This window comes from Contarinia nasturtii, unplaced genomic scaffold, assembly GCF_009176525.2.
Source record: "Contarinia nasturtii isolate CC-2019 unplaced genomic scaffold, AAFC_CNas_1.1 Cnas_scaffold_220, whole genome shotgun sequence".
Lineage (NCBI taxonomy): Eukaryota > Metazoa > Arthropoda > Insecta > Diptera > Cecidomyiidae > Contarinia > Contarinia nasturtii.
In genome coordinates this window covers 2,064,626-2,074,166 of record NW_022197577.1, presented here as the reverse complement: position 1 = coordinate 2,074,166, position 9,541 = coordinate 2,064,626, and the positions used below count along the sequence as shown (strand labels likewise).

The 9,541-nt window shown below is 34.1% G+C and overlaps 3 protein-coding genes across 4 annotated transcripts; all 3 read right to left on the bottom strand.

Annotated features, from left to right (window-relative positions):
• Positions 1-469: 469 nt before the first annotated feature.
• LOC116337226 lies at positions 470-1,134 on the bottom strand. The gene is made up of 2 exons (XM_031761623.1): positions 699-1,134; positions 470-639 (listed from the first exon to the last, which is right to left on the bottom strand). Exons 1-2 carry the CDS (start codon positions 1,132-1,134, stop codon positions 470-472), a joined length of 606 nt encoding a protein of 201 aa, XP_031617483.1.
• A 2,953-nt stretch (positions 1,135-4,087) lies between these two features.
• Positions 4,088-4,717, bottom strand: LOC116337156 (protein transport protein Sec61 gamma-2 subunit). Its single transcript, XM_031761509.1, has 2 exons — positions 4,584-4,717; positions 4,088-4,375 (listed from the first exon to the last, which is right to left on the bottom strand). Exon 2 carries the CDS (start codon positions 4,351-4,353, stop codon positions 4,147-4,149), a length of 207 nt encoding a protein of 68 aa, XP_031617369.1. The 5' UTR covers positions 4,354-4,375; positions 4,584-4,717; the 3' UTR covers positions 4,088-4,146.
• Positions 4,718-6,597: 1,880 nt separating this feature from the next.
• LOC116337140 lies at positions 6,598-8,467 on the bottom strand. Of its 2 annotated transcripts, XM_031761487.1 has the most exons (2): positions 7,497-8,464; positions 6,598-7,079 (listed from the first exon to the last, which is right to left on the bottom strand). In XM_031761487.1, exons 1-2 carry the CDS (start codon positions 8,299-8,301, stop codon positions 6,928-6,930), a joined length of 957 nt encoding a protein of 318 aa, XP_031617347.1. In that variant the 5' UTR covers positions 8,302-8,464; the 3' UTR covers positions 6,598-6,927. The 2 variants fall into 2 exon arrangements, with proteins under 2 accessions (XP_031617347.1, XP_031617345.1); XM_031761485.1 differs by having other exon boundaries at positions 6,599-8,467.
• Positions 8,468-9,541: the final 1,074 nt, after the last annotated feature.

The window sequence follows — 9,541 nt, the reverse complement described above, 5'->3', positions numbered from 1 at the left end:
AAAATTATTTATTATTTGTAATCAAAATGAAAATCAAATAAATAAAACAAAAAATATACATATAACTCAAGAAATAAGCATTTTTTGTTCATATGCCTCTTTTACTTCTTATTCTTTTGATGGATATCACTAAACAATTGTTGGGGAAAATTCATCCATTATCGGGTATATATTGATGGTCGAATGCGGGGTTGCAGTTGTGTGTTGTTTCAGTCGAATTTAACGTCATAATGAAATGAAAAAAGAGACAAAAAGAGTTATGCATAAAATTTCCATTGAATTGAAATCAATATGTGAATTAAAATAGAGCTTTAAAATCAACACCAATAAAAATTGTAATCAATTAGTTGGTAAAATTATTCTTACCGTGGGGTACTTTATACACAATATCTCAGATATTATGTACAAATCAAAGCCACAAAATACAAGCTTTGGTAATAACTATTTTAGTTAACATGTTTTCTTTTCTTCAATTGATTGATGCTTGTTGATCATTATTGTTTACTTGGACTGGAACAACATTTACATTTTCTCTTGGTTGTCTGCGTACCGGTGGTTTTTTACGATACGGTGGTCTTCGAGGTTGTGGTGGTCTCACAAACGAATTTATCAATGTTAAATCGAAAATGAAACACAGAGCTGTAATCAATGAATTTGAGTTAATTTTATTCAAAATAAATAACTACAGAAAGTTGTACCTTTGTACATTATGCACCTTGCCGCAACAATGTCTCGATGCCAAACAATGGTAAATCGCAGCTCTCGATATTTATGTTCTTGTTCCGGTTGTTGTTGTTGATGTTGTTGATGATGATCATTGGTGTTCGCAGCATCGTCTCCCATTTGAAGTGCATTCACAGAGTTTAGCGGCCAGTTTTTCCAATAGTACATTTTGGGTGACGCTAATCGCTCTGGTTTGGATTCTTTTGGCAGATTTGCTTGATTTACTAGACCTCTGTCGATCAACTTTTTCACACAACGGTCCAACGTTTTGCGTCGTGAGCCCTTTTTTGACACAATTAGCGGCGACAACGACATGTATTTGGCAATCTCCGCTGGTATTGGAGCATTGCGTGGACAATTCTTGCATGCTTTGAATCGGAATTTTTTCGTTTCTTTCGGGAACTTCACCATGCAACTGGCACAGTGTTGCGATGTGTAAGCTTCGTCCACTCTAACGACATCTGAATGATGTAATTTTTTAACGCTGTTTTCAAGACGTCGTGTTCCCGGGCATCGTTTGGTCTTCTTCTTACCGATTGGCGAATTGGCTGGCAATCCTCTTCATCATAGTGCTGAAAAATTGCTGCGTCGTTCTGAATGTGTACTATCTACTGGAATGCCGGTGCAAGCGAGGCATTTTAATTTGTCACAAGAAATGTTTGATGAGTATGTTAACAAATATATGCTTAAAAATGAATGTTAGTCTTCTCCTGAGATTTTTTTCAAATTTGACACCACCAACACCATATAAAAATTGGGATTTTTTTTAGAGACTGTTTCTGACAGTAATATATGTCAGAAGGATCGTTATGAGCAACTGAATGAGAAACAGTCTCTGATTTACTGCTTTGAGAAACAGTTGTTACACTTCATTTAAATCTCAGGAGAAATCTCACATTCATTCTCGGACAATCTTGTATCAGCATTGGCTTATTGCTAATTATGTTTTATGAAATCAACATAAATGACACACTTTCAATTTTTTAAAGAAAAATTCAAAGCGGAAGTCGAAAATTGTAAATGTTCCATTAGAAATGTTCACTAAATTGGAAAAGCTTCAGAAAATCTGTGGCCAAAATTAAAATTGAAATTCATTGCTTTGGTCTTTTTGCATACAGGTTAATTGAAAAATTCAAATTGGAAAGAGCCGAAAAAGGGACTGCCCTATCAGCCGAAATGATGATAAAAATAAACAAACTTAACACAGACAAAAAAGCAATCGTTGAGTCGTTGATGTTGTTATTAGGTGGTGACCACTTTGAATCGTCTAAGCTGTATTACACTTATGTATATGACTTAAATAAACTAGTTGTGGCAGAACAGAATATCAGCCATTTATTGGAAATGAAAATCGACCAAGTGACAATTAGGAAAAATGGATTTTTGCTCACTATGCCCATTGGTATGGATTGAATTTTATTTTGTGATGCCTATTTAAATTCCACATGTTTTTTAGATGAAACTGAGGAGAAAATAAATATCGTACAACAAATGAAACCGAATAATATTGCAGACTTCATTCCTCTGCTAATTGCCGACGCGATTGTATTGGAAAAATACAAGCGTGATCTCGTTGAATTAAACGCCATTGGAAATGATCATCCGATTTATTATTTTAGCGCAAAACTAGAGATACCAGTCACTGAGGTTGCCGCCGGTTTTGTTGCAAAAAGTGAGGTTTTCTTAAAAACCATGCCAAATGTTCTCAAACCAAAGTTAGATGTTCTTCTGAAACATGGCGTAGATCGTACAACTATTTTGTCATGTTCAAGGGTCTTCAAACTCAATAGCGTGGCACAAATTGACCACAGAATCAAAGGTCTTAAAAAAACCGGCCTCGATAAAATATCGGCGTATATGATTGACCATTCCAATTCAACTGAACTCAAATTGTATGAAACGTTTATGATAAAAGAAAAAGAATATTTTTTTAAACCAAATTCGAAATATCCATTTACAGGCGTATAGAAAGACGTCTTGAAGAAAAGAAGTCGCTTGATGGATTTGCGAATAGCATGGACTATCTTTCAAACCGGTTAGGTTGGAGTGAAAATGATCTTAAAGACGCTTTGAAAAGAGAGCCATCACTAAAACAATCTTCCGCTTTAAACGTAAATGATTTAATGGAAACGGGTCGTATCGTATAAGGATTTCTTTTTATTTTGTTTGTTTGTTTTTATTGCAGATTAAAACTCATTTGGATTTTTGGCAGAGTGAAGTTGGCTTTACAGCGAATATAATTACAAATTCATTATATATTTTCATATTTCCAATAATCCAATAAATATATTTTCAGAAGAAACTTGGATGAAATGAAATTACGATTATGTGAAATGAGAAAAATTCGCGCACTCATTAAATAAAGCAGAATTACTGGAACTAAAACCGCCTATTTAAAATATATTCGAAGCTATGCAACAGAGGAAGATTTTTCAATAGTTGAAGCACGTATTAAACAAAAAAAATGATACCATAAATATGATGATTCGAAAGAATTGAATTTTCATCAATGAATTTTCTTATAAGTTAGCCTAGGCTATGTCATTTTTGATAATGAATCAAATATGTATTGTATATACAATTGCATGGATATCATAAAAAAGGGTTAAAATTGCTGTTTTTCATTTTTATTATGAAACAAACCTTTGCAAAATATTTATTAGTCTACGTTTGCTCAGATCGAAGAGTAATCTTTGAACTAAAAGATCGTTCAGTTTCGTTTCGAGAAAACATTAGTTAGCAAAAAACTCTGCTTTGTCTTATAAATGTTTATTGTCACAGAACAATTGTATCAACGTCATGATCAGCTGTAGAATTTAAACTCCAAGAAAACTTATCCTATTTATAACAATTCCACAAAATTTTCTAGGTCGTTGAACTGTGAAGAAAAAAACATTAATAAGTAATTTCAAAGTAAAAATCTGAAGAAGAAAAATGTTAAGTAAGTTACAACAGTCATTAAGTTGCAACAGATTAGGGTGTATCATAAAGTCGCCAGTCTGATCTTACCTTTCAGGACAGAAACACTCAAAGCAAGCAAATTACCTCATCGAGGTATGCTAATGTCCAAAAATATATCAACGAAATAAATAACACTGCACTCATTAATGTTTCTTTAAACAATATATTTTCTTTTGTGAATAATTTTTTGTTGTCTTTTTGCATTCATTCCGTTGATTAAATACATATTTGAAATCGACATTTCATTACAAAAACAATTTATATGAGGAAAAAAATTGAGAGGAGGAGAAAAAAAACTTGAATGATAGTATAAATTTACTTATTATAAGTGAAATTCCAATGATTTTGTATGCTGTGGGATGTTATTGTTGTTGTTCCGCCTTTTGTGGTAAAATAGCAATACTTCAAAATCGATGAGTTTTTTTTATTGTATATATGTGTGGCTGGTAATGATGAGTTGGCTTATGAACCGACGATGATGTTGTTAATTGGAATATGAATGAGTTTGACGAAGAAACCGATGAATCCCATTATACAGAAACCAATAGCTGTTGCAATTGCAATCTTTTGGAATTCACGACGATCGGGTTTTGTGCATCGTTTTACCAAACGAATTGAATCTTTGGCAAACAAACGTCCTGGCTCGCAGAATTTAACGACTTGATCCATTTTATATTGATTGTAAAGCGGTCTGTAACGATAGAACAAAACAACACAAATCACTAAAAATTGAAATTTACACCAAACAAAAATCGATTCATTTCGAAAATACTATCTCTTGCTTTAAATACACTCAATAAAATTACTGTTTAGCTAATAAATAATGGAAAACACAATGAATTAACTGGAAATATTGTGAAAAAGAAATGACTTGACGAGAAATAAATTAGAATTCATACCTTTCACAAGCGGGTGAGAAAATCGAATGTAAGTTACACTGCTGTGTTAAATGACTTGATAAATGTGGGACCCAAATGACATGGAATACGTGGAATATACGTCGCAAGTACGGCTTTCAATGTTTGATGATGTTGTATCGTTCGGTGTTGTCCGATGCATAAACGTCATCGACAAAAATCATCGCATTCGCAACGGCGAATTCGATTGTCATCTGACTGTTGTGAATATGCGATGTTGTTTTTCTTTGGTTATGTTAATGTTTATTATTATTATTCTAAATTTATTTAAAAATACAAAATCCAAACAGAGTCTGTACTTAGATTGGAAAAACAACAAAAAAAAAAGATTCAATTTGTAAATCGAAAAGACAAAAATTTGCTGTGAAAAATGGAGAAGAAAGAAGAAGAGCGAAAAGTGGCACCAATCCGTGTTGTAAATTTGGCCAGTCTTCAAGATATAAAAGTTGTAAAGAAAGATACGCCGACGACGCGTCCAAACCGCCGAAAATCTGTCCACCAGGTACGATCGAATAGCATGGAACAAATGGAAATCATTGAAGGTCAGCCCAATTTAAATACCGATGATAGTTCGAATTCAACCATTGCATCCACATCCAATTCAACGATACACCGATTGACATTATCGAAAAAAGTGTTTCCAAAGACAACGCAACCAGAATCACGACCCAACGAAAATTTGATGAAGCGAGTCGCATTTTTACGGGTTTGCGCCGAGTATATGCTGAATGAATTGAATATTGACAATGTGAGCATCGGCGAAAATCAATCGCTTGAAATGCTCAAAGCACAATATTTCAAAAAATGGGAGGAAGACCGTGAGAAATCCAAAACAAATAGACACTCATTGCAGTAAAGAAGACAAGATGAAAAATACACCAAAATATGTAGCACAAAAGTTCGACACAAATTTTTTGTCGTTTTTAGAGCAGAAGAAACGGATGGTATTTTGTTGCAAAAATTCCTTTGGAATACTTTTCATTGAAAACCATGTAACATAATAGTTGAAGAAAATGATGCGTTTTTTTCGCTCATATTAATATCATCACTTGCGATGAGTTGGAGAGATAGTAAGAGACAGAATACCCTTCAAAACAATGAATGGCCGATTTTTTGTTCAAAAATATATCGAATATTAAAATTCAAAATATGAAAAGAATAAACATTTCCCCTTCAATCGCCATAATTTTGTACTTTTTACAACGAAATTAGCAAGAACAATGTAAAGAATCTAGTGTTAAGGAAAAAATCGAATAAGAATTCTCATTAAATGAATAAACATATGATTTAAATCGATAGTAATTAAATTTCAAATTCTGCGTATTTCTCTTCATCTCACTCTTTTTATTCAAACATTAAATTTCAAAGTGAACAATTTATTTAAAAATGGTATGGGTAAAGTCGGAAATATGATTTGTATAGCAGGTGATACGATATTATAACATTCATTCGGAAAAGTTTGTTGAACTTTGTGTACTCTTGATTGAACGGTAAGTGCCGCAGTGTTCAAGGCAATGTATGCGTAAAGTACCCGGTGCACGCAAAATACTTGCGTATATTAATGCATTAAAAGGCGTAAATAAAGGTAGATAAATGGACGTCTAGTACACGTTATACATCTGTTGTTGTTCGAATAACTTTGCATTGTTGTTGTTTAATTACTGGACGTCCTCAACATGGAAAACAAGACATATGTGACACATTTTTGCGCGTAGAAAATTAAGAAATTATAAAATCAAATCGATGCCAATCGGTATCTTTAAAAAAATGGCAGTCAGTCAACAACCTCGCCCAAATCAAAATCACACTCGGTTGCATGGGTGTAATGATAAGTGTAAAATATAAATTTACCGTTCGTCGGTTACGCATTCCAAAGTTGTCAAACAAGTTTTGCCTGCGGGCGTTGCAGTACCATCCATTTCTAGCCCATGCTAATCTTTTCAATTGTGAATGAAAAAATAAAAATAAAAATCTGATGGCATTTTTGACGAGTTTCACATATTTTTTTTTAATTAGTTTTGTGTTTTGTTATCAACTTAACTTACAAGCATATAATTACATCTTTTTTTTTAAACTCTAAAATCGAGAGAGATAAATCGTGTGTACATACGGCATACATGATTGATGAAAATCAACGCAGCATGACAACGATAATAATAAATAGTCTTTTCATTACAAAAGAAAAAATTTTTATATATAGAGAGATATAAAACTCTTATAAGCACTAAAAATGAAGAAATTTGTGATAAAACACGCGATTTCTAATAGTTAAATATGTATATATATATTTGTTGTTGTTGTTGTTGTTATTAAATAGTAATATAAATTATGTTGTTGCATAGTCAGCTGGCACAAATTGACAAACGCCATAACTATCACGTCGTCGATCTGGACCGCATTGCTCTTCGGCACCCAATAATGTCAGCTCCCATTGTGCATTGGCCAGGTCGGCATCCTTAAGTCTTGTTGTGCTATCACCTGCTAGAGCCAAACGATCAATATTACCTACATTTAAACTGTTAAACGAATTTTTCGTATCAGTTGTTAAATCAAATAATTCGGTACTTGGTGAATTTATAAAATTGGCCATTGAGTCAATTCCATAATTACTATATTGTTCATTCGTGCCCACATTTCCATTTCTATCTACAATTTGTACACTATGCTTTCGGCTAAAATAATTGTTATAGTTTTTATTATTTATTAATATATTATCTGGGTTTGGTTGTTGTTGTTGCTGTTGATCGTTGGCATTTGATGTTTTTGGTGTTAGTAAGACGGTATTTAAGTTGCTAAATGGATTGCCATGACCACCGATTATTATTGATTTTGGCAAGCGGTGTTGTGGAGAGGATTCAGTATTTGGCATCGCCGATAAATTAGTTGATTGTTTACCTGTTACAGTTGATAAAAAAATTGTTGCATCGGATGCATCGGCCGCTGATGATACAGATGCTGAATTATCCTCCAAATTGACTAATGGCAAATCGGCAATGGTTACAGCACCACCATCGGTCAACGAACGTACACCTGTATACGTTGGCTGAAGAATTTCATCGGATTGAATGTCCACATGGTATGGTGTTCGTCCTTCGATAAATTCACCATTAAGTGGTGCCGCTTCTTCACCTTGATTCAAATAATCCAAACGATTTGCGCCTTTTTTCACTTCAACCTGGGGCTTTCCCGACGATGGATGATATTTTTTATGATGTTTTGTATGATGTACACGTTTCACATGTTGATTATGCTGTGGCTGACGTTGACCAGACCGTTTTAATAAATCAAGCAATGAATTTCCCGTCGATGGTACAACCAAAATGACAAAATTTTCCAAATCAGCTCGAATGTTGTATTTTCCATCCTGTCGTTGATCGTACAAAAGTTGTGGACGCGATGGTCCAACATTCAATGGGATTGATTCAAAAACAGAAGCACTTGATGCTGGCGCCGATGCAGATGATTCATTTGGTTTTGTTTGTTCGGTTGGTTTTACATCGATTGGCTTTGGATCGACTGCCATCGATTCACTTGGTTTTGAATTGTCGGTGGGTTTTTCGTCGGCTGGCATTTGAATCACATCAACTGTAATCATTGGTTCTGGTTTTGCATCGGAGTCAGTGTCGTTTTTTGGCGATGCTGGCAATGCAAAAGTGCCCGACACCAACAATAAACACCACACAAATTTAATCGACCACATTTTGCGCAACAACTTTTTTAAACCGAGAAAACAAAACTGGACAATTCGAAATCGAAGCAAAAAAATATATTTGTATCACACAATTCACAGCACACTTCTTCACTCGGTCAAGTTCAAGCCGTAACTGATTTTCTTGCCGTTTATAAACACATCTCAACAGCTCTCTAGAGTCGATTCAAGACGTCTTTTATTCGAATTCGAAAGCATTTACAGGCCCAACCATAATAGCAACAGTAAACAGATATATCGTGTATGCTAGCGTTCACATGTATATACGCTATGTATATATATATATATTGATCTCTCGCTCTGGCTGTCTATCAACAATGGGGGGGCCATATCTCTATATCTGCGTTGTATTACTTTGGCTCATTTTAATACGTGTGTTCTTCCATTTCGCATTCATGAAGCGTCTTCGAATCTTCTTCCGTCATTCGTACACAAAATACACAAACAACAAATACGGCTTAATGAGTTGACCATTCGGTTGGGTTTTTTGTCGCTTCTCTCTCTCTGATTTGATTTTGTTTTTCAATTCGTGTCGTGACTTGCAATGACACTAAATGGTCAATTGATTTAACAACGAAAATGGTAAATGGAGCGCTTACGAATTAAGAAGAACTCTTTGCATGAGTGCATCATTTTGCATGAGCCAAAAATTCGTCGCAAATACATTCGACCGAAATCGAACAATTTAATTATCGCATTTAACCCAAAAATCCATTTTTAACACACACAAACAACAATCGATTTTATGACGTTGATACGCCCATCACATTTTTATGCGAACAAGGAATCAATTAAAAGAAACATTCGATTTTATTGGAAACTGATTACCGTTAGATTTGAGCTGTAAACAAAACAAAAATTGGCGCCGTTAAATGAATGTGAAGCGCAAACGCGTACGAAGCCTCATGCCTTTCACCTCCATATCGTTCACACACAAACAAAAGACAGAGAGATGCAACCAAGTGAAATTTTTCCAAACAATTTTCTATTCAATTTGATAGACATCAACTTAATACGGCGAAAAAAAAGTGCAAACAAAAAAAAAACTTGCGTGAAATTATTTTATCTGACGCAAGCACGTATGAAATGCACGATTCTCTGACGATTGCAGCACACACACACATATACTATTTGAAATTTGTGATAGAACATTGAAATGAAATTATGTTGTTTTCGGCTGAAAACAAAAAAAATGTGTGTGATTTCGTTACAATGTTCGTTCGCGCGAATC